Source organism: Gopherus flavomarginatus, chromosome 4, assembly GCF_025201925.1.
Source record: "Gopherus flavomarginatus isolate rGopFla2 chromosome 4, rGopFla2.mat.asm, whole genome shotgun sequence".
Classification (NCBI taxonomy): Eukaryota; Metazoa; Chordata; order Testudines; family Testudinidae; genus Gopherus; species Gopherus flavomarginatus.
The window spans coordinates 10495927-10521754 of record NC_066620.1 but is presented as its reverse complement, the minus strand read 5'-3'; the positions used below and the strand labels follow the sequence as shown (position 1 = coordinate 10521754).

Below are 25828 nucleotides of genomic sequence, written 5' to 3'. Positions count from 1 at the left end.
TATAGGCTCTCCCTTCCTTTTCCCAGTGGCTAATGAATGTAACCCCTTCCTTTTTTATGGCATCTTTTCATTCACATAGTGAAACCCTGACATTATCCCTGCCTAGCTCATCTTGTGTGTGGCAAAGGAAGCGTTTCAGTGATCTCTACTGGAGAAGGCCTAGACATTAGTCTTATTTCTAGTAACCTCGGTTTATTTTACAGGCCTGCGCTCCTGTACAGCCTGATGTCACTGGTACTGATATGAAGCATGATCACAAATTCCACCCCTTTACTTGTTAGAAATCTGTGTGGACATACGGTTGCCAACTTTCTAACTGCAGAACACTGAACACCCTTGCCCTGCCCCTTCCCTGAGGGCCCACCCCTGCCCCGCCCCTTCTCCGAGACCCCACTACCGCTCATTCTACACCCCCTCCCTCTGTCATTCACTCTCCCTCACCCTCGCTCACTCACTCATTTTCACCAGGCTAGGGCAGAGGGTTGGGATGCGGGAGGAGGTGAGGACTCCGGCTCGGGGTGTGGGCTGTGGAATGGGGCTAGGAATGAGGGGTTAGGGGTGCAGAAGGGGGCTCTGGGCTGGGCGATGGGGCCGAGGGGTTCAGAGTGTGGGAGGGGGCTCTGAGCTGGGGAAGGAGGATTGGGATGTAGGAGGGGGTGAGGGCCCTGGGCCCTCCAGTAAGCATCCGACCCGCCACCTTTGGATCTGGCAGGCAAGTCACCAAGTCACCACATAACTAGCTAGCATTATTTCTAGTGATCGAATCTCCTTTCACCACAGCCTCTCTACACCCTCCTGTGCCATCCTCATCTCCTGGTGGGACAAGGTTCATGACAAATGATCAGCTCCGTCTACCTCTGTGGAAATGGGGGGGTCCCATTATAAGATGTTTGTCCTTATTTTTCACTTTGGTTCCCTCCCATAGGATACCAAATTCTTCAACTGGGGGGTAGGGCCAGCCGTTTCTGAGATGGGCCTTTTCTACAGTGCTCCTGCTGGCTGCTTCTATGAATAATTTAGCGGTACTCCACACAGGTGAAGGGTCTGCCCATGTAGATCATGTTACAGTATCAGGGTCTAAGTTTTCATATGAATAAGCAGGTGTTTCCTCCTAATACCGTATTAAATGTCTGTAATTTCTGGTGTTACAAAATATGCATTACTGTCATCATTATGAAAGGTAAAATGACTTTAACCATCTTGTGAGACCCTTTTTGTTACAACTGAAAGACCTCTTCTGAAAGGAGCGTGTACACATTTGAGTAATATTGTGAGTCAGTGAACCAACCCACACAGCAGCAGAAGTGTATTCCATTACAGTGCAGTGCTTTGATGGATTTCATGTCAGAACCTAATCTGCCCTGTTGACCTGATCTTTAATGAGGCCTGCATTGAGGTTTTTTTTATGGTCTTTTAAAGGGTTTCCTTTGGGAGGCTAATTAAATACAATATTATAAATAGAAGCATTAATGAAATAGTATCTATTTGATTTTGCAGTGATGTGAAGAACTGCATGACGATGCAGCTAATAATGAGAAGTTAGCTGATTTAATGGCTTTTCCCTGTATATTTTTGTTACATTTCATTGTATTCCAGAAATGAATGGTTTTTTATTGTACAGTAAGCCGGGTTATCAAATGCTAAAAAATGTATTAGCAAGTACACTATATTTTTCAGAAGTTTTGCAAAACCTATTAATTTTCATTTTCAAATTCTGAAAACACATAGCATCCTTAAATTTAAATTTCAAATATTTGACTTATATGTATGTATTGATCTAAATGTGTGAAAGGTGCCTCGATCACCAGAGAATCTGGACACCTTACACATTGATTAGATTGGCAACAGCAGAATCCCTAGTGGTCTCTAGCCCTTTGCAGTTTATAGAAAACTCTGCTTGATGGATCAAATGGATCCATTACTATAATTATTTGTATCTTTACCTTGTATAAAAATCTTCTCTCAGGAAGTTGCTACTTTAAGTAAGATACTGTCTGGTGTTCTTGTGCATTATTGTTTGCGATGACTCAAAAGAGTCATGTTAAAGAAGACGACCCCAGTTTCACATTTCAAAGAGGAATATTTAAGCAGCAAACCCTCCTCCCATTCAAAGCTGTATGTGAGATGAAAAGATGGGCAAGCCTCTTACACAGAATGTTGCAAAACACTGATATCATTTTGCACATGGAGGTTTTTTCCCCCACTGAGTAGATTTCAGCTACAAACCCTTCTTTACCGTGCAGCAGGCTACAGTGATAAATTGATGCTGCGGCAGGTTTTTTTTTTTTCAATCTTAGCATAAAACGGTCAAATGATGTTCCGCTGCAGAATTCAATTTCACAGTTCAGTTGGGTCCTTGATTACGCTGCCAAATTCAGATTAATGTGCACTTAACTAGCATGGATCAGGGGACTCCTGGCTGACAGCCAGTGGTAATAGTAGCAACTGAGAGCTGTGTAGAGTTTTATGCCCTGTCCACCCCTGTGCACCGCCAGTGGAATTGATTGATTAAATGAATTCATTGGTATAATTATTTGTAATTGCGCTACATCATGAGCCTGTGTCTGTGCACCCCCCCCCCACCCTCCTCTGAGATGTTACACACATTGTCATGGGCTATTTTTGCTGTGTTGTAAACAGATTCATTTCCAAAAATTGCTTTTGTGTATTTTTGCCCATACCTTTTGAATTTGAATAGAGGTATGGATGAGCAAACAACTTGTCTGAGAATGTAAAAAATTCATTTACTTTACGTAGAAGAAGCTTGAAAACACTTTAAGGCAAAGGAACTTTGAAGTGGAAATAGGGCATGTGTTGTTAGTCATTTTTCCATCAAAGGAATAATGCTTACACTTGTGGGGGGGGTTTAAAGCCTCCTATTGAGATAATTTCTTCCCAGATTGTCTCTGATTTTAAAGCAAAATTAGGGGTTGTATGACACTGCAGTTAAGTAGTTTGTCATTCTGGAAAATCATTTAAGAAATTGTAAATTAAATTATTCTCCTTGTTGCTCGTTTTGTCTTGCTTGAAGGAAGCTCACTTTGAAAACGATGAAGACCAAACACCCATTTCAGATAGGTTATTGGCTCACATAATCACTACTCTCCCCTGCACCCCAGGGCAAAATCTTAGTTGGAACTTTCATGGTTTCTGCTTATTGTTTGTTTAATCTATTGTAGCATTTGCCCGTTATAATGATGCTCATATTATTGGGAAGAACAATAGATGCAATACCGATTTGGGGGAATTGAAAGGAAGGCCCTGAAGAATTAGAGTGTGTGAATCATATAAACAAGACATTTGAAATGAATGCACCATTGTCATTTGAGCCAGATAACCTGATATACCTTATTTGGTGCTGTTGTAGGACGCTAGGACCGGTGTGTGTGCAATGCCCTATCTGTACGGAGCAGTTAGGGAAGTGTCTGCTCCACAGTCAGTGGGAAAGGACAGGTAACTAGAAGGGGTGAGAGTTGGGCCATCAGTGGAAGAGATTTTAAGCTGGTGGCAGTGTCCAGTTTGCCCTGGATATGACTGAGATCTATCCAATCAAAATGCGTCTGTCTGTGCTACCAGCCCTCACTCCCTTCAATTGTGGCAGTCATTTGGCCACATTATCACATTGCACAGGAGTGCAACCAATGCTCGCAGGCCCTTATCACCCAGATCGTTGGAGTGGGAACCACTTTCCAGCTCCCAGTCAGTCCTGGTTTCATTCTAGGTGTGATCTGTATCTGTATATATTCAAGTAGTTAATAGTCCAGGTACCAGGAGATGGCGGTGAAGAATATTTAGCATAGCTCCTGGGTTTTGCAGGCCCTATAAAACTTGTTGTGCACTGCAAATGGCTTCCTCTGTGCATCTCTTTACCTCAGCTCTGAACAGGTTGAGATGCAGGTAAATTGGTGTTAGCATGGCAGTAAGGATGGCGGTGTGGCACAGACATCAGCTGGGTAATGGATGCTGGATGGCAGCTACACACAAATCTTTCCAGTGCCCCCAATCACAGTAATCACTGCCAATGCACTCATTGTGTTGTGAACAGATATGGCCCCTGTCAGAACTGTTGCACTGCACACCCTGTATTGCCATCTAAAGTGTCTGTCACAGTTCCTGCATGTCGTGTTTGTTCTTTACACCTCTGCCGACCAAGTGAGGGTCGATTCGTTGGCTGCCCTGTGTGATGTCTTTATGGTCCTCTCCATTAACAGTGCGCTTTGCAGGATTCAGGAGCTTGGGCTTGGTTTCCAGCCCTGGTGAGCCCTCCTCAGCACTGGAACTCATTGGGAAACAAAGGGTGCTCCTCCTTGCTCCTCCTGTTTTACTCTTGTGAAAGCAAAGGGCGGATCGAGCTCAATATCGCTTTCCAGCTGCTGTAGAGAAGAAGGGGGAAGAGGGTGGCTGGAGAGGGGAGAAGCTAACACAGCAAGAGACTTAAGGAGCTCAAGCTGTTTAGCTTATCAAAAAGAAGATTGAGAGGTGACTTGTTTGCAGCATATAGGAACAAGAACCAGTGGCTGGAAGTTGAAACCAGACAAATTCAAATTAGAAATAAGGCCCAAATTTTTAACTGCGAGAGCAACTAACCACTGGACCAAACCACCAAAGGAAGTGGTGAGCCACTAAATCAAGACTTGGATGCCTTTCTGGAAGGTATACACTATTCAAACACAAGTTAGTGGGCTCAATACAGGGGTAACTGGGTGAAATTCTTTGGCCTGTGATACACAGGAGATCCGACTAGATGATCTAATGGTCCTAAAATCTACATTTTTATTGTGATCAGAATGCACTAAACTGGTGATTTAAAAAAAAAATCTTTATTCTCAGCAAGTGGGTACCAGAGTGTCACTTTAAAAGGAATAGGTATTTAGGTTGTAGAGGACATTCCCCTCAAAATTATACCATCTATACGGGATGTCATGATACTGAGTTATAAACAGATTGCTTGTGCTACACCAGGGGTCGGCAACCTTTCAGAAGTGGTGTGCCGAGTCTTCATTTATTCACTCTAATTTAAGGTTTTGCATGCTAGTAATACATCTTAACATTTTTAGAAGGTCTCTTTCTATAAGTCTATAATATATAATTAAACTATTGTTGTATGTAAAGTAAATAAGGTTTTTAAAATGTTTAAGAAGTTTCATTTAACTTCATTTAACATTAAATTAAAATGCAGAGCCCCCTGGACCAGTGGCCAAGACCTGGGTAGTTTGAGTGCCACTAAAAATCAGCTCGCGTGCCGCCTTCAGCACCTGTGCCATAGGTTGCCTACCCCTGTGCTACACTAATCCTAAAGAGTATAATAAATAAAGTGATAGTTAGGGATTTTTACTCATCACCTTGGCAGGCTATGGACCATCAGTGATCCTTGGAGTTCCTGCTGGTGTTCCAGAGAGTGAAATGTGCTGAGAACCAAGCAAGGGTTAAGGAATGGCAGTGTCAAGTGGGTCTGTGATTAGAGATTTCTTTTACTAAATGTCCACAAAAAGAGAAAGTTAGAAAACCAAGTAGGAACCTCAGAAATGAGAAATCACTGTGAAGGTGGCCATGCCATGGTACTGAGGAATTGAGGTCTGACTTCATTGATAACGTAAGGTTTAGAATGCTCATAATACCTGCAGTTGTTTTCAGCCATTGATCAATGCTGAATACAATGTGTTAACTTTGCCTTGTTTTAATTTTTGCAGGTGGAGTACGATCGAGCTCAGATGGTAGTTAGCCCACCACTATCTGGATCAGATACCTACCCTAGAGGCCCAACAAAGCTACCTCAAAGTCAAAGCAAAGTTAGCTGTTCAGGCAGTAGCTTCCACTATCCTTCAGTCTATCACAAAGCGTCTCATTATCACCAGCCAGCCCTCCAGTCAAGCTCTTCTTATATCTCCACGGCTTCTTACCCAAGCTCCCCAAGTATCACGTCAAGTGCTTATCCCCCACCCAGCTGGGGTTCATCCTCCGATCAGCAGCCCTCCAGGGTGTCACATGAACAGTTCAGAGCTGCCCTCCAGCTCGTTGTAAGTCCCGGCGACCCCAGAGAATACTTGGACAACTTTATCAAAATAGGAGAAGGCTCCACGGGGATCGTTTGCATTGCCACTGAGAAGCACACAGGAAAGCAAGTTGCAGTGAAGAAAATGGATCTCAGGAAACAGCAGAGAAGAGAATTACTCTTCAATGAGGTAAGCCATTTTGGATGAGGGGACAATTTTGCAGGTTACTTATCACAAAGAGGAACAAAATGGAAACCCCCTCAGTGCCCAATGGATAAGGCTTTGGCCTCTTAAGATAGGGATGGTGAGTTCAGTTGTAACTTCCTGAGTCGCAGTCTCCATCTGGGGTGTCCCCTTACTATGGGCAGGTCACACACCGACCATCAAGCAAAATATTTGTCACTTTTGTAAACAAATGTAAAACTTCATTTTATTTTCTATTCTGCCTTTCCTTTAAATATCTCAGTATGGGCTTAGTCATAGCTTTGTCGGGAGCCCAGCATTGTTGCCCTGAACCTTAAGATGCTCTGAGTCAGTCGCCTGGTTCCCTGCTGCTTTGGGAAGGGAGGTCTGGTCTGTAATCTGTCCCAGCGTATGTTCTTTGGCACCCCAATGCAGCCAAGGCTTTGCCCATTCCCTGCCTTATTGTGCTTTCACCTGCTCAGCAGCAAGGATAGAGCTCTGCCCTGTTACCTGAGGTGTGGGTTACTGTGCAGGGGCAAAAGGGAACGAACGCCCTAGGGCCCCTACTGCTGCTTTAGCCGGGTCACAAGTGAGATATATATTATTAGGGTGTTTTGGTTTTTAATTCTCTGTACGTTGACCTTGGTGGCACCATGAAGAAGGCTTTGCTTAACTGATTTGATACAATCTCTGTTGTACTAAAAGGGGAAGCAACAGGCAAAAAAAGAAAAAAAAAAGAAAGAACCATTCCTGTTTTTATATTCAAAAGAAAACTGTTTTCCACTAAATGTGGTTTAGAAGTTATATTTCCTCCATCTTTCAGAAATGATTTACAGGGAAAGATCTGGACATGTAAATATGTTTGTTAGAAAACATGGTGTAAGTAGGCATAAGGATTTAGCAAGGGTGTAACAACATACAGCATTCCTTGAATCTAGAATACCAGGGTTGGAAGGGACCTCAGTAGGTCATGTAATCCAACCCCCTGCTCAAAGCAGGGCCAATCCCCAGGCACATTTTTGCCCTAAATCCCTAAATGGCCCCTTCAAGGATTGAACTCATAGCCACGAGTTTAGCAGGCTAATGCTCAAACCACTAAGCTATCCTTCCCCTGTATAGAGGTAAAAGAAAAATGGTCCAGAATCAAAACATTTCCAGTAACTCATGCAGTGTTTGTCTTTTGCTTAGGTTGTAATAATGAGGGATTACCATCATGAAAATGTGGTTGACATGTACAACAGTTATCTCGTGAGCGATGAGCTCTGGGTTGTTATGGAGTTTCTGGAAGGTGGTGCTTTGACAGACATAGTGACGCATACAAGGTATGTTTGGTTAGCATCATCTGTACACTGCTTTAGTGTTGAAGGCATCTCTTCTTTCAAAGATGTGGTAAATCCTGTGCTTCTACTAAGGCAAGAAGGAATATCTGGCTTTGTCCTGCCCATGCTTACTGCCACTACCGGTTTATAGAAAGGGGGAAATGTTAGCAAAAGTGGGACTACTAAATGCAATCCATGCCTGCTTTGTCTCAGCTTACGCTCTCGGTGACTCAGTGGAAACTGATGCGTGATTTAAACATGGTTTGGTATTATCAACCTCTATCTAAAAGCAGACAGGTCTGCAATGTAATAAATTCATACTCCGAACAAAATGCAAAAACTATGAGAACTTTACTATGCATTTAATCTAAAAAAAAAACCCTGTCTCTGTCAAAGGAGTCTGGAAGCCAGTTAAAGTATCTGAAAATGCCCAGCTGTGCTCTATATACAACAGGTCCATTTTTCTACTGATTGTCTTTCTTTAAGGGTGAATAGAAAGTCCTTTTTTATCTGCCAAAACCTCAGGTTGGGGTTCTGTGTTTCTCACACAATAACTGTGTAGCTTAACACCTAAAACTGTGCTAGGAACGCCATTCCTTACAGGGCCATAGTAGGAATGAGGGGGGGTCTCACCAACCATTCCAAGGGAAATATGGAAATCTTAACTTGAGTCTTAGCAGAAAGGTGATGGAGAGAATAATTTGCAACACTTATTAATATATGTGTACATATTATGTTAGAGTGAAATCCAGCCCAGTCCCCTTCTCTCTTGTTTTTTCTTGTCCTCATCTAATCCAGAACTTGAGGGCTAAATTGTCACTTTTATGAAGAAAGTCTGGCTCCACTGAAGGCCATGACAAAATTCCTCTGGACTTCAGCGGGGCCAGAATGTCACCTCAGAGCCAGAGCTGTATTAGGGAGAGGAGCTGATGTCGGTGTACCACCTGAATGATGTTGACAGGAGCCATTATGCCTGCATGGCATAAGAGTAAGCAAAATGCCTTCAGAGATATTGGCAGCGACTGTTACATCGTTGCAGAAGTTTACAGTGATCTCCTCCCAGGGCTGGCCTTCCTCCCCTAGCCTCCCCTCAGCTTGCTCAGCCATGTTCCCCCAAAATTGCTCTACGTTTCCATCAACAGATGATGTCCTTCCCCCCCTTCACTTTGCATTGTAGAGTTCAGGCTGTTGTTTTATGGCTACCTCCGTCATGAGAACCCTGAGAAGAAAAGGGCTTCCTGAGCCCTCTTACCCACAATGCACCTGTGTTGGCACAGCCATATTTTAGCCCTTCAGCCATAGGCTATAACTCTGCTCATTCATATTGTGGAGAAAGGGACATAGGATCAGAGCAGTGTTTCATCCAGCCCAGTATCCTGTCTCTAGTAATAGTCTTTACTAGCTGTACCTGAGCAAGATGCAGTAAACCCTGCCGTAGGCAACTACGGGTTAAGAGAAAACTAAACAAATGGCAACGTAGGTTCTTACTGTTGGGAAGTCTTTCTCTGGCTACAACAGCAACTTAGGGCCTTGCCTAAACACAAAAGTTGTACTCCGTTAACTATATGGTGTAGCTAAAGTGGTACAATACCCCCCAGTGTATAAATGTGCTGGTACAGTTATTCCCATCCAGAAAGGGAAATAAGATATACTGGTGTAAGAACCTTCATGGCGGTATAACTGCACCAACATTAGGGGTTGTACTGGTGTGCTTATTTCAGTAAAAAAATCACACGCACCCCCATCAACATAATTAAACAGGTACAAATGTTTACATGGAGCTCCTGACTTTATGCCTGTCTTTCAACTTGCCTTCTGAAGGGACAGATTTGATTTTGTGTAACATATTCCCTCTGTTTGCTGCCCACCCTTTTTCCAGCACTCAGAAAGAAGGTAGGCAGGAGAAAAGTGTTTTACATTTAACCAGTAAAATGCCTTTCTCCTTGAATCGAGACCATACAACTAGCACATCTCTGTGGAGGAAATTTAGCTATGAGCAAAGAAGAGGACTCTCAGTTTAGCAACAAATATCAATTCAGTCACAAAAATTATCAAATAATTTGTTGACATGTTCAGGTGACGGCTAAATAGGAATTGTAAAATAGATACTTCTTTTTTAAGTGCTGCCTCAACTAACATGCAAAAAAATCACTAATATTGTAAGTCAGTTGTTAATGACGCTGCCCCAAAACTTCAAAACCATTCTGCCAAATACCTTTGACAGGAATGTAATGGCAAACAGATGTTTACAGAAGACTGCTACTTAAGAGCTGTCATTGTTTTTTTGCAACCTCAAGAGTCATTCCTTAATATTTTTTTACTTTTTCTGACCTTCCCGCAACAATTTTGCTGAAATGCTGGAACATTTACATAGAAGCGTGAAAGCAGATGTCTCCTTGGTGGGTTTTTTTTTTATATTAATATAATAGAGGTAGCTTTGGCCAGCAAGACAGGAATCGTGCTCTTTATTGGTTCATCTAGAACGGAAGGCGAGTGGTGAGTCACAACTGAAATATGGATTGTTTCCACATCTCTCATTGAATGACCGCTACGGATGTTCTGTGGATGAAGGCTGCTGTGACAGAGTGCACAACAGAATGGCTCACAGTTCATTAACTCCCTTCAATTTCGTTGTTATAAAGATGGTATAGCAATGTGACAGGCTTCTTTTTCCATGAATATTGTTTTGTAAATGATGACTGGATAAGTATGTCTTATCATATAATTTATGAGGTGCTTCGTGAAATATCGTTTTATATGTTTATTTGTAATGTACATAAGAGCAAAGGAAATAATCCTAAATGATTGCGCACCAGATGGGAATCCACAGATGTGCTCTGAAATCCAAGAATCATTTCCCTTGTTCATTCTCTTTCATGAGTCCATCCCAGTAGTGATTTGTCCTTCTTGGCAACTGGTGAACTTACTATATATCAAAGAACTTCAGTTTCTTCAGAACAGGGAATTGACTAACTAAATCCATTACACTGTGCTATACATTATATGTATTTAATGCCACACGCCTACTTCGGTTTCCAAATTTTTCCTTGTGCTTAAACTTCCAAAAAGTATAGCAGCTCCATTTGTTAAAGACGAAAAGTGCAGTGGTGCCCTGGTAAGTGACCATCAAAGTGGCATCAAAGCATTCCCTGTTTATCTGTCAGTGATTTGCAGATAAAATTTATTCTATTTACAAGTAAGAAGGTTCCCAGGCCTGCTAACTCAACACCTGACTATTTCCTTCTCACACATTATCATCAGTAACAAACAACCTGTTGGTCAAATTAGGCCCTCAGTTATACCTGTGCAGCCCCATTATCTTCATACCCTCCAGCATGCTCTCCGTGACACCTCTGTAGCCTCACTGGCAAAAATGGATTTGCACAGATGTAACTGATTGGAACTGAGTAAACAATGTAGTAGAAGTTGAGTGTGTCCAGAAAAGAAGACAAGCCAGTTGACGTTCTTCTCTGTGTTGACTCTGCAAGACTAAGAGTTGCAAAAAGAGATAAAATTTTACTTCTGCTATTGAAGTCCAGAGAGATGACTTGGACGCTGCGCAGGGAGCAGTCTGTTCAGCAGGGAGGTGTCATTTTTGCACCGTCACTTTTCAGAACAGAAGCACACTTTAAAGGCAGAATGAAGGCTCTGCTTCTCAAGATTATTTCCATGTCTCCGTGTTTTATTTGTTGCAAGGCAGGGGTTCCTGGTCATTAGGGACTGGCAGTGCTTAGCCCCACCAATATCATCCCACTCTCGGTCAGACAGTGTATACTGTCTCTAATGCAGGTACTGTTCTTCAGAGTGAAATACCACCTGCTGACTCAAGTGGAACTGGAGCTTCTTTAGGCAGCTGTGGCTGCACTACTGCCTACTGCCACTGGGGTCATCTGGGAGGGCTGAAACTCCTCCAGCTTTCAGAGGTCCTAGCAGCTCCAGGACATCTGGGGCAGAGTTAAGGTTGTTGTGTGTGATCTGTAGTGTATAGTAGTTGAATTGGTAAGGTGCAGGCCTGTGGTTGGAGGAGCAGTGGGTATGTACTGTTAGGTAATTTAGCTTTTCATCTCTGTGCTGTTGTGATTTTTGTGTCATGTAGAGCAACCTGAACTTTTTTCACAACAAAGTTATTAGTGTATTAACATGAAAACAAAGTTTCTGATCCAGTGACAGTTAACTACATAGAGTCCTGTGCAGCTGGGGACCAACACAGAGTGACCAATGGCTCTTGAGGGACAAGGTATGAGATAGTTCTTCAGGCCTCATAATCCCTCCTTCTCTCCGAGAGGGACATCATCATTTAGGATCTGACCCAGAGGAAAAAACTTCCAACCTAAGCCACCATGTCACATTGGCTGGAGCTCAGTGGAAAGAGTTCAATGTGATTCCTCTATTGTAATTCCGGTGAGCCTAGTTTCTATATATGGCTGTCTAGCTGGACAGAGTCTGTAACTTTGACCTTGGCAAGGACAGAAAGTGATCAACAGTCCTGAGCGGGAAGGACGTCTTAGAATGAGAAGCAGATGGGGTGCAAATTTGGGCTCGATCAGTTCCCTTGAGAAACTTGGCTGCTGTCTATCATGACTGCATGTTGACTTGAATGGGACTGGGCCAGCTTACATCAGCAAAGGTTCTGGCCCGTTGTCCTTATCTGTTTCTTCCATAGTTTATTCTTTCTCTTTTTTTACACATCCTCACTCCTTGCCTTCTTGCCTTTAGAATGAATGAAGAGCAGATAGCTACAGTTTGTTTGTCTGTACTGAGAGCGCTGTCCTACCTGCACAATCAAGGGGTTATTCACCGCGATATCAAAAGTGACTCTATACTTCTCACGAGCGATGGAAGGGTGAGCATTTAACATTTTCACTCCTACTGTATCTTTAACTGTGACAATCCGAACGATCAATGACTTGAACCTGAGTCTTTGGACTCCAAAGGTGAATTCCTGACCCCATTGAAAGCCATAGCAGAACTCTCAATAACTTCGGTGGAGCCAGAATTTCACCCTTAGGGCTTGTCTACACTACGCGCCGGATCAGTGGGCAGCGATCGATCCAGCGGGAGTCGATTTATTGCCTCTAATATAGACATGACAAATGGTTTGCTGAGCGCTCTCCCGTTGACTCTGGTACTCCACCAGAACGAGAAGCTCAGGCGGAGTCGACTGGAGAGCATCAGCTGTTGGCTTACCGCAGTGAAGATACCACAGTAAGGAGATCTACATATGTCGACTTCAGCTACACTATTCACGTAGCTGAAGTTGCATATCTTAGATTGAGCCTGCACAGTAGTGTAGACAAGCCCTCCGTCTGGCACTTTAATCACAAGAGCACTCCTCCTGATTTGGTTCCTTTTATTGTCTTCACCTACCAAGAGGTATATTCTTCCCTTTGTAGGCACAGGTCACTCCCATCAGAATTAAATGTGCCTGCATCAGGGGAAGAAAATTCCATACATGTGAAAGTTGTTCAGTCTCGTCTATAGCAGTGTTTCTGAAATACCATCTGATCTGCTTCCAGGATCTGCACACAATGCCTCATTACTCTAGTACTTATTATCTGCAATGCAGATTTCTTCATGGCTATGTTGTGCAATTATCTTTTTTTAGAAAATGGGGTTTTTTTTATGTACTCGGTTGAGCAATAGAGATGCAAAAACTGTTACACTCCTACAAAAGCACTTCCAAACTATGCACTATTTCATCTCTTCTCCATGCTGTAAACTGAAAAATATGTTTGGCTTGGACAACTTGGATATTATTTGCTTTGTTTTGTAAATGCCTACAATTATTTCTACATTCTGGTTTTACAAAAAAACAACTGCCCTCAAGAAAAAATAGCATCTCCATTGAGGCCAAAAGAAAACAAATCAGCACTGATAATAAAATGCTGGTCTACACAATACATCAATTTATTGTGCTTCCTCTTTAATTCTTCATATAGCTGTTTAGGTTCATTCCTTAACTACAAACTGCAGACCAACATCGGAGGCGAGTGGCAGACACCCCCGAGTCGGTCGACTTAATGTACCCTCTCTACACACATACATACATCGTACATCATTTGAAAGTGTATTATGTCTACTTTAAGAGGAGGTATGATGTGGAGCTGTCCAGTGGTGCTATTATAAGAAACGCCAATCCTTGACTCTGGGAGCCAGCCTGCTCCTGCTCCTCTGTGAGAACCCCCACTCCTGGGCTATTCATGCACAGCCTCTAGCATGTAAGATGCCTCTTTGATTGTACAAACAAAGCTAGCCAATATCTCCGGTCCCAGACACAACTCTAGGAATCTTGCAGTGTCCAGTTATGCCTGCTGTATACTGCAAACTTATATGAGTTTGTCAATTGAAGAAGAAAATTGATCTGTACCAGGCTTGTTATCCCAAGGGGAGTCTTTGACATGCTTCAAACCACACGCACTGCTTCAGGTAAAATAAACAAACAGATTTGTTAACTACAATGATAGATTTTAGGTGATTATAAGTCAAAGCACAAGAAGTCAGATTTGGTTTAATGAAGTAAAAGCAAAACACATTCTAAGCATCTTAACACTTTCAGTGCCCTTACAAACTTAGATGCTTCTCACCTCAGCCTGGCTGGTTGCTCTTCAGCCAGGCTCTCCCCTTTGATCAGTGCTTCAGTCGCTTGGTGGTGGTGTCTGTAGAGAGGGTGGAAAAGTGAGAAAGAGCCCTGCAAACATCTCTCCCTTTTATCATGTTATTTCTTCCCTCTTGGGTGCCCCTCTCCCCCCTTCAGAGTCGGGTGAGCCTTACCTCATCACAGTCCCAAACTGACCAAAGGAAGTGGTGGGGGGTGACTCATTCGAGAGTCCAACAGATCCTTTGTTGCTGCTGGGCCAGTGTCCTTTGTTCCTGTGAGGCTGCGCTGGGTTTGTTTCTGATGAGGTGTGAACTGTCCCTCTGCTCTTGGAGAGTTTTACCTGGGCCTGTTTTAAGTCATGAGGACATATTTTCAGCCTCATAACTATATACATGAAATTACAACCTATAACATTACTATAACAACAATGCTCAGTGCATCATGAGCCTTCCGAAGACACCTGACATGACAAATTTTACATTGGATACCACATAATCATATCATAAGGATGAACATGGGGGTGCAGGGTGTTCCCCAGAGTTACAGAATGTCACACCATTGCAGTGTAAATTACCTTTAAGAGCACTTTACACAAGTATAGAGGAGGGGAAAAAGGCCCAGTCCTGACAGGCAACAAAGTCATGGTTTTCAATCATGTTAGCTCAGCGGAGTTAGTTTGATATGCTTGAAAAGCTTGTTTAGACTCAGGCTAACAAATCTGAAGGCATCTTAGCTGGCCATGTTGTTGTCTGGCCTCCTTCTTAGGAAGATTTTGCATTTACATTAAGCTAATGTTCTTGAGCAGTGTTTCTCAAACTGGGGTTGCCGCTTGTGTAGAGAAAGCCCCTGGTGGGCCGGGCCGGTTTGTTTACCTGCCCCGTCCGCAGGTCCGGCCAATCAAAGCTGCCACTGGCTGCGGTTCACCGCTGCAGGCCAATGGGAGCTGCTGGAAATTAAAATTAAATAATGGAGATATACCTATCTCCTAGAACTGGAAGGAACATTGAGTCTAGCCCCCTGCCTTCACTTGCAGGACCAAGTACTGATTTTGCCCCAGATCCCTAAGTGTCCCCCTCAAGGATTGAACTCACAACCCTGAGTTTAGCAGGCCAATGCTCAAACCACTGAGTTATCCCATACCTGGAAGTGGTGGCCAGTATGTCCCTTGGCCAACACCGCTTCCAGCAGCTCCCATTGGCCTGGAGCAGTGGGAGCCATGACCGGCCAGACCTGCGGACGGGGCAGGTAAACAAACCGGCCCAGCGCACCAGGAGCTTTCCCTACACAAGCGGCGACCCCAGTTTGAGAAACACTGTTCTTGAGTTAATAAGATTGAAAACCACACACTTCTTTTGCCCATCAAGACATGGCCAGATGGAGCCTTATGTCAGGGTTGCCTCAAAAGTTACGCTTCGATTCCATTAAATGCGCAGGTGGCTGTGCCCGTCACTTGCCTTTCAGGATATGTTGCTCTCAATGGAAATGCTGTTTTCATTATTATTGTCCTAGAATACCACCATTATTTCCACAGTGAACTTAATCAAAACAATCCCACATGCACATGGGTGCAGCAAAATCCACTCCAGGACTGAGTGAATGGCCCAAGTGTAGATGCATTTCAATCTCCTCAGGGCTGTTCTGCACCAACTTGTGTGGAGAACAACATATTTGTGCATGGAGTCACAGGGAGCACTCAATAGTAAGTAGAGGCAGCAAAAGTAGAGAACTAGACTACCACTATTCTGTGTAATCAGATCTAAATTTCCAAACCAAATATATATAACGTTACCTAGGCATTAGGATTTTTACTTGAATTTAAAATCAGTTCTGACTAACAGCCTCATACTGGTTATGTGAGTGGCATTTTAATATATATTAAAACAAAAACACAACTAGAGTTGTCCAGAAAATGACGATACGATTTCACAACTTCTGAGGTTTCTAAATTTGGTTTTTGTTCTACATTGGAATGAAACCAAAACCTTTGGAAGGCATCCTCAGAGTACAACTTGGTCAAAACATTCATCTTCAGATCAGGTTTTGCCATCGCGCTCTCATGTTCTCTCTCCCTTTAGAAAGTCCACCTTTCACCTCAGAAACCATCCTGTTGAAACTTTCATGGACGGGTATAAGTTTTTGTGAAAGATTTCAGTTCTGACACCACAACATTTTTCAATGAAAAATCATTTAGTTGAAAAGTTTCCAATGAGCTGTATAAGCTCATGGAATGTGTAAGGCTAAGTAAGCGCACAATTAAACAGGAGAGACTGGAGTTTTCAAAGGAACCTACAGGACTTCCAGTGGATTTTGGCACCCAACTCCTTTAGTTTACTGGGCACTTGGGTAAGATTCAGGGACACTAAGAAAAAGAGGAACCCTGGCACAACACAAAAGAAAATGAGCAGAATGCCTTTAGCCAGTCACAGCAGCAGCAATGCTTCAGACCATGAGGCGAGACACTGACTGTTAGGACAACCACATGTTGGTGTTCGACAAGCAAATCTGAAATCTGCGCTGACTGTGGAAAAGTGATGTGGAAAGTAAATTTCCCAGCCTGGCCTTAGGTGTAATTTTAAATGTCTTTCAGCATTACCAAGTGGTTGTTTGGGTATTGTGATAGTCAATGAGTTGATATTGACTTAATATAAGAGCCCAAACTAGTTTATAGCAGTGGTTCTCCAACTTATTTGATCGCGTACCCCTTCTTCATATCCGTAGTCGCTTACGCCCCCCACCCCGCAAGTACATATACCACCCAGCTCGGACAGCAGTGGCTGCTGGCCAGGCACACAGCTCTGAAGGCAGCACTGCACCAGCACCAGCACAGAAGTAAGAGTGACAATGTGAAAAGTGATGTTCAATATCACTTTTCACAGCAGACTTAGTGCCCCATTGCCGCCCTTACTTCTGCACTGCTGCTGCCACCCTGGGGCTGATAGTCGGAGCTCCGCTGCAGGGGTTGCAGGGGGAGTGCCTGAGCCTGAGTCTGAGTGATGGGGCTCCGGTTGTCAGCCCCAGGGTGGTGGGGCTCTGGCTTGTCCCCTTTATCCCTGCCTCTCGGATGTGCATGACCCTTATACATGTGCCCCAGACACATCATGTCTCTGTTTCAAGTCATGATGGCAGCTGCCAGCTATATTTGGATGATTTGACCAAAAATAAGGAAATACTTTTACTCTGGGTAAAGGGTTGATCAAATATTACTCTAAGGGACACATAAAAATGTGCCACTTAGAGTAATATTTGATCAACCCTGTAAAGCATTTATCACCTCTATATCTAGGAAGTTATGTATATATAATTGGAAGTGTCAGGCAAGCTTAATAATAGTGGTGCTACCAGCCCTGCCTGTAATTCTACACTCTTTGTCAATTTCTGAGGCACAAAATCAGCTTCATTTTAAGCAGTTTCTAGGTATTAATGCAATTCCAGTACGATAATTCCATAACAGTGCCTCTTCGCCATTCATGTTGTTTAATTGCATTATTTATTGTTAGATAAAATTATCGGATTTTGGGTTCTGTGCCCAAGTTTCCAAGGAAGTTCCGAAAAGGAAATCTCTGGTTGGAACACCATACTGGATGGCCCCAGAGGTGATTTCCAGACTGCCTTATGGAACTGAGGTAAGCACAAGAAGTGCATTGTTCCCTGCTGCAGTGTCCGGCTGATGCAACCGCTTCCTCATAAAACAAGTACAATTTTAAATGACTTCATCGCTCCCTGTATAGAGATGTATAGTTTTGATTATGTTTAATACAGTAAAAAAGTATGCACTAAATTGAAATCACTGCATGTGCAATAAAGTAGCAATAGATGGTACCTCAAAGCAACGACATTATACAGGAACGTGTCATAAAACATGAATCCCTGGGGACTGGCTCAAACAGTAATAAATAGAATTTATGTTTAGAATGTTATGCAATGCACCCTCTATGTGTATTTTTAGTGTAGGTGTTATAATTAAAGGGAATTGCCATAATTTTCTCCTTAACGAATGCATTGTAATGCTCTTTACACTTACACCAGGGGGCTGATTTTCAAACCAGGCATGTGCAATTACATGTAGAGCCCTGCATGGATACAAATTCATACCCGCGGATGTGGATATCTGCTGATATAAATCGGTATCCACGGAACCACAGGGCTTTCCCAGGCACTACCGTGATGGAAGGAGCAGAACATGGAGCCATCCCGGCTGTACTGCCCCCAGCCCCACCCCCAGCCCCTCCGCAGAGCTGTCTGCGTCTCCTGTCTGGGCGTGTGCACTGCTTGAACATACTAGCATGCCCAGTGACAGCTGCGGGTGAGCCTGGTGCCTGCCCCAGTGGGCAGGAGTGGGGATGGTACAGCTGCGCCAGAGGAGCTGCCAGCGCAAGGCGCTGGCTCCTGGAAGTGGCGGCCCCACGTACTGCTCCTTTCACTGCTGCGGTTCCCACGAGAGCCCTGTGGTTCCACAGATACCAATTTATAGCCATGGATATCCACATCCGTGGGTATAAATCTGTATCCGCACAGGGCTCTAAGTACATGTACAAAAATGCAAGCCTAACTGTGCATGCCATATGTATGTTTAGTTACCACCCTTGCACCTGTGTCTCAATCATTTGCATGTATAAACGGCCAGTTATACGGGTCACTTGTCATTCGTGTTGTTGTTTTGGTTTGGTCATTATTTGTAGTGTGATAGCAATATGAGCCCTGGACCAGGACCCCACTGTGCTGGACGTGTTACAGACACACAATGAGAAGATGGTCCCGGACGCCAAAGGACTAACACTGGGTGCAGTTAGCCAGATTGTGATCAGGGTGGGATTCTTAAAAATGCCCAGCATTGGCCTAACTCTGCTCAGTGGTAACAAGCTAAGCCAGGGTTGAAAGATTTTGAAAATCCTGCTCACATCTCACACACATTGCAACTAATTTCATTCACTCACGCCATACTTTCCATTCAAAACATAAACTAGACAGTGTTTTACTCCTCTCTCCAACTTCCTTGCCATTTCTTAACAAATGGGGATTTCCTCCCATAAACATCTGATGTGAGGTGCTGATCTTTCCATGCACTTGTGCAGAATCTGAATGATTCTTCATATGAGGGCCCATTATACCAAGCTGTAGACCAGGGGTCTCAGAGTCCCAGCCCGTGGGCCATCTGTGGCCCAAGAACCTCTCCACTGCGGCCCGCGGAGAAGAGATGCATGCAGACACGTTGCCGGTAATGTCTGCTGCAGGCACCGCCCCCCGCACCTCCTATTGGCTGGAGTAGAGGGACAGAGATACTATCACTAGTCACCAGGGAGAGTCAGCCATGGAGGCAGCGTCACTTTTTTCCACAATGAATATAAACAAGTCAAAATACCGGACACAATTATCTGATGCACATTGTCACGGAGTCACCGGGCGATGCTCTGGAACTGCTCCCCACCAAGCCAGTCAGGACTTTGGGGAGCCTCCTCTCCCTTGGAGCAGACTTGTTCAGGGCAAGAAGCTCACACATCTTCACCTCCTGGGTCTCTCCTTGGAGCATTCAGCATCCTCTGCCCCTCCGTGCGCTTCCCACAGCGAGCCCTCCTCAGTGGGGTCCTGGGGAAGCCACAGGGTCCTGCACCCCCACTTCGCAGTCAGACGTGACTCTCAACCAGCCAGTAAAACAGAAGTTTATTCGATGACAGGAACGGGGTCTAACACAGAGCTTGTAGGTACAGCGAACCGGACCCCTCGGCTGGGGCCATTCTGGGGGGCAGTGAGCCAGACCCCCCACGTCTGCACTTCACTTTTCGTCCCCAGCCAGCTCCCGACTAACAACCCCCCCCCAGCCCCTCCTCTCTGCTCAGCCCCTTACCCGGGCCATGAGGTCACCTGATCTCTTTGTCTCCAACACCTTCAGTTGGCACCTTTGCAGGGGAGAGGCCCAGGCCATCAGTTGCTAGGAGACAGAGTGTCAGGCATTTAGGTGCACTGGCCCTTTGCTCTGCCAGATACTTAAGAACTGCCATGGGGACACTGAGGCACCCACACAGTATTCAGAGATAACATTAAGAACATTCCTAGTTCATCACACACATCTTGCTGCAATCCTGAAGGTTTGAACTGCTCAGTCACTGAGGCCAAACATCAACAAACTGACAGAACTGAAGTGTTGCCAGGTGTCTGGCAAACACTAAAAACTCTCTGGCAGGTGAAGAATTGTATAAAGTTGTATGACAGTTCTATTATTTCTAAGAAATTCGAAATAAAAAATACAATATAAACGTTTTCATTTCTGAACACCATCTTCAGTGACTTTATTGGCCCACTGGGAGGATTTGAGGACTGGCACTGGCCCTTAGGTAAATTGAGTCTGAGACTCCTGCTGTAGACAATCTAGGTGAGGTCAGAAGCACTTCATGGCTGGCTGTGATCCTTGACTGTCCAAATGTGGGGGAAGAAGTCGGAAAATTGCAAAATTAAGTGTGCAGAAACCTCAGTCTGAAGGTTCTGTAGGTTCATGCCTGAAGAAAATGCTGAGTTATGTAGGAGGTTTACTTAGATACCAATAAACTCCTACGGAAGAATAATGAGGTTTAGGATTAGGTCCCAAATGAAAATGAATAACCAGAACATAACACACAGAATAAAAGATAATTGTTACTGCTCTTCTGCACTGGACTCAAATGATGGAGAGGCAGTTTCACCCACAACCTTTGCTTTGGTCTGGTCTGCAGACTTCAGCTTTGAAAATTTGTCCTTCAACTGTATATTTTATCTTCCCTGAGGAAAAAAGCAGATCCTGATTTTTGGTCCTTCAGGGCAGAAAATTTCAACAGATCCTACGTATATGCAGTTATGATTTAGCTGTGGACTTATTTTAAAGAACTTGGCAATTCTTCATGAGCCATTCTTCATGCACCATATGGCTGTTGTCTGACAAACAGGCATTTCTATGATGGCTGGACCATGCAGTCAGACTTTCAGAGTTACAGCTGATCAGTATTTCTGAAGAACTGATGAAAAAACCTCCCATCTGGCTGTGAGGGCTTGGGGGGAGAAGGGGATATAATCTAGTGCAGAGCTCTCAGAACATTCCACACTATCATTTGTGATCCAATGTATGAAAGAAAATAACCTTTATGTTATTTTCCCATTTGGATGCTTATGTAGAAATATTTAGCAATTTTAGAAGATTTCTAATTAACCTCAATTTTGTCTGTTACTGTGAATGAGGGAGGATAGTTCTCTCAAATTAAGCACGACAGCAGCATAGGTTACATTTACTCTCAAAGAGGCTGCAATTCATCTCAAAGCATGGTCAACTCACCCATTAAGATGAGTAGCAGTGACAATTTCTGTAACTCAGGGAACTATTTTGAGAACTGCCAAACTGTCAGGAGAATAGACCATTCATAGCTTTAATTGGGGGACCTTCAGATGAGACTAGAAAGGAGTTGGCTGTACAGACCCACGGGTGTTATGTGATGTTATAACCCATTTGTTACCAAGTACTGAGTCACCGTATTTCAGAACTGGAGATCACTATGGATTTATAAAACAATTATTCCTTTCTCTGGGTAATGACAGTGACTCACAGTTTCCCTTCCAAAGAAGTGACTTCTAACTCTCCTTTTTTACTCCACATGATAGTAGGATTTAGTATATTTTTATTTGATTTTATATTATCTATGATAACAGCTAAGATGAAGAAATAACTGATGCACACAAGCCGGGAAATGAGTCATGCTTTAAAGCTGTAAGCAAGAGGCTGTATCTACACATAATGCAGAGTGGGACAAATTCTGTTCTATGTTAGAGCGGTGTAAAATCAGAAAATCTCCACTGTCATCTCTGTTACTCTGGATTTACTGCATGTAAGTGAGAGCCAACTCTGGCCCAATGTGTGTGGCGCTCAGTATGTAAATAATATTGGGCCTGATGGTCATTGACACCAAGGGTAGGTCAAGACTCGGAGCTGGAGGTATGATCCCACAGCTCACATAGACATACCTGGCCTAGCTCTCACCCAGCTAGCATGCTAAAAATGGTAGTGTAGCCACTGGCCGTGGTGAGCAGCAGCGCAGGGTAGCTACCCCAAGTACATACCCACAAGCTTCAAGTGGGTTTACATTCAGCATGGCTAGCCCAAGCCACCACTCACCGCTACCCATGCTACAGTAACTACACTACCGTTTTTAGCACACTAGCTCAATGCGAGCTAGAGCAAGGATGTCTATACAAAGCTTTGGAATCGAACCTATGTTTAGACACACCCTTAGGCCGCTTTACAACATTCAGGCAGTGTAAAGGGGCTTTAAAATGGGCACAAGGTATTTACTCCACTTTAAACCCCTTTTATACTGCCAGTAGTATTAATGTAAATGAGAATCAGACCCATTTTTATTCAAAAGAGAGCTTAGTAGGATTAAAATAGCTGGTTTTGTGTCAGTTAAATTATATTCTGCTCTTCAAATATTCTCATAAACATACAGCGTTCTAGATGCTCTATAGGACAGATCTTCAGAGGGTGTAGTGTAGTGCTGTAGAGGAGCCGGTGATCGTGGTACATGTAGATACCAATGACATAGGGAAGGGTAGGAGAGATGTCCTGGAAGCCAAATTTAGGCTGCTAGGGAAGAGACTGAAATCCAGGACCTCTATGGTGGCATTCTCAGAAATGCTCCCAGTTCCACGCACAGGGCCAGGTAGGCAGGCAGAGCTTCAGAGTCTCAATGTGTGGATGAGACGATGGTGTAGAAAGGAGGGGTTTACGTTCATTAGGAACTGGGGAAACTTCTGGGATGAGGGGAGCCTATACAGGAGAGATGGACTCCACTTAAACCAAAGTGGAACCAGACTGCTGGCACTAAACATTAAAAAGGTTGTAGAGCAGTTTTTAAACTAGGAGATGGGGGAAAGCCGACTGCTGCAGAGGAGCATGTGGATCGGACACAGACTTCTCTTAGGGGAGAATCTGATGATAGAGAATCTCCAGGTTATAGTCAGGAGCAGAGGACGGAAGAGGATAATGTAAGGGCCGGATCAGATGATAAACAGTCACATAAAAAAGAATCTGGCACATCAGAAAAGGGCAGAGAAATAAACAGGGACAAGTTTTTAATGTGCTTGTACACAAATGCTAGAAGTCTAAATAATAAGATGGATGTACTAGAGTGCCTTGTGATAAAGGAGGATATTGATATAATAGGCATCACAGAAACCTGGTGGACCGAGAGCAATCAATGGGACACAATCATTCAGGGTTACAAAATATATCGGAAGGACAGAACAGGTCATGCAGGGGGAGGAGTGGCACTCTGTGAAAGAAAATGTAGATTCAAATGAAGTAAAAATCTTAAGCGAATCCACATGTTCCATAGAATCTCTATAGATAGAAATTTCATGCTCTAATAAAAATATCACATTAGGGATCTATTATGACCACCTGACCAGGACAGTAATAGTGATGATGAAATGCTAAGGGAAATTAGAGAGGCTATCAAAATTAAGAACCCAATAATAACGGGGGATTTCAATTATCCCCATATTGACTGGGAACATTTCACTTCAGGACGAAATGCAGAGATAAAATTTCTCAATACTTTAAATGACTGCTTCATGGAGCAGCTGGTATGGGAACCCACAAGGGGAGAGGTAACTCTAGATTTAATCCTGAGTGGAGCGCAGGAGCTGGTCCAAGAGGTAACTGTAGCAGGACTGCTTGGAAATAGTGACCATAATACAATAGCATTCAACATCCCTGTCGTGGGAAGAACACCTCAACAGCCCAACACTGTGGCATTTAATTTCAATAGAGGGAACTATACGAAAATGAGGGGATTAGTTAAACAAAAGTTAAAAGGTACAGTGACTAAAGTGAAATCCCTGCAAGTTGCATGGGCCTTTTTAAAGACACCATAATAGAGGCCCAACTTCAATGTATACACCAAATTAAGAAACACAGTAAAAGAGCTAAAAAAAAGCCACCATGGCTTAATAACCAGGTAAAAGAAGCAGTGAGAGATAAAAAGACTTCCTTTAAAAAGTGGAAGTCAAATCCTAGTGAGGCAAATAGAAAGGAGCACAGACACTACCAACTTAAGTGCAAGAGTGTAATAAGAAAAGCCGAAGAGGAGTTTGAAGAATGGCTAGCCAAAAACTCCAAAGGTAATAACAAAATATTTTTTTAAGTACATCAGAAGCAGGAAGCCTGCTAAATAACCAGTTGGGCCCCTTGACGATCGAAATACAAAAGGCACGCTTAAAGATGATAAAGTAATTGCGGAGAAACTAAATGGATTCTTTGCTTCAGTCTTCACGACTGAGGATGTTAGGGAGATTCCCAAACCTGAGCTGGCTTTTGTAGGTGACAAATCTGAGGAACTGTCACAGATTGAAGTGTCACTAGAGGAAGTTTTGGAATTAATTGATAAACTCAACATTAACAAGTCACCAGGACCAGATGGCATTCACCCAAGAGTTCTGAAAGAACTCAAATGTAAAGTTGCAGAACTATTAACTAAGGTTTGTAACCTGTCCTTTAAATCGGCTTCGGTACCCAATGACTGGAAGTTAGCTAATGTAATGCCAATATTTAAAAAGGGCTCTAGAGGTGATCCCGTCAATTACAGACCTGTAAGTCTAACGTCGGTACCAGGCAAATTAGTCGAAACAATAGTTAAAAATAAAATTGTCAGACACATAGAAAAAAATAAACCGTTGAGTAATAGTCAACATGGTTTCTGTAAAGGGAAATCGTGTCTTACTAATCTATTAGAGTTCTTTGAAGGGGTCAACAAACATGTGGACAAGGGGGATCCAGTGGACATAGTGTACTTAGATTTCCAGAAAGCCTTTGACAAGGTCCCTCACCAAAGGATCTTACGTAAATTAAGCTCTCATGGGTTAAAAGGGAAGGTCCTTTCATGGATTGAGAACTGGTTAAAAGACGGGGAACAAGGGTAGGAATTAATGGTAAATTCTCAGAATGGAGAGGGGTAACTAGTGGTGTTCCCCAAGGGTCAGTCCTAGGATCAATCCTATTCAATTTGTTCATAAATGATCTGGAGAAAGGGGTAAACAGTGAGGTGGCAAAGTTTGCAGATGATACTAAACTACTCAAGATAGTTAAGACCAAAGCAGATTGTGAAGAACTTCAAAAAGATCTCACAAAACTAAGTGATTGGGCAACAAAATGGCAAATGAAATTTTATGTGGATAAATGTAAAGTAATGCACATTGGAAAAAAAAACCTCAACTATACATACAATATGATGGAGGCTAATTTAGCTACAACGAGTCAGGAAAAAGAGCTTGGAGTCATCGTGGATAGTTCTCTGAAGATGTCCACGCAGTGTGCAGAGGCGGTCAAAAAAGCAAACAGGATGTTAGGAATCATTAAAAAGGGGATAGAGAATAAGACTGAGAATATATTATTGCCCTTATATAAATCCATGGTACGCCCACATCTCGAATACTGTGTAGAGATGTGGTCTCCTCACCTCAAAGAAGATATTCTAGCACTAGAAAAGGTTCAGAAAAGGGCAACTAAAATGATTAGGGGTTTGGAGAGGATCCCATACGAGGAAAGATTAAAGAGGCTAGGCCTCTTCAGCTTGGAAAAGAGGAGACTAAGGGGGGATATGATAGAGGTATATAAAATCATGAGTGATGTTGAGAAAGTGGATAAGGAAAAGTTATTTACTTGTTCCCATAATACAAGAACTAGGGGTCACCAAATGAAATTAATAGGCAGCAGGTTTAAA

At 43.3% G+C, this 25828-nt stretch overlaps 1 protein-coding gene across 6 annotated transcripts in view; it reads left to right on the top strand.

The window, feature by feature from the left end:
- Positions 1–25828, top strand: part of PAK5 (p21 (RAC1) activated kinase 5) — a 182747-nt gene that overhangs the window by 153538 nt on the left and 3381 nt on the right. For all 6 annotated transcript variants that reach the window (XM_050952089.1, XM_050952088.1, XM_050952086.1 and 3 more), the window contains 4 exons: positions 5691–6182; positions 7365–7498; positions 12212–12338; positions 17591–17716. In XM_050952089.1, the coding sequence (XP_050808046.1) occupies positions 5691–6182; positions 7365–7498; positions 12212–12338; positions 17591–17716 (879 nt within the window). The remainder of the gene's footprint in view (positions 1–5690; positions 6183–7364; positions 7499–12211; positions 12339–17590; positions 17717–25828) is intronic.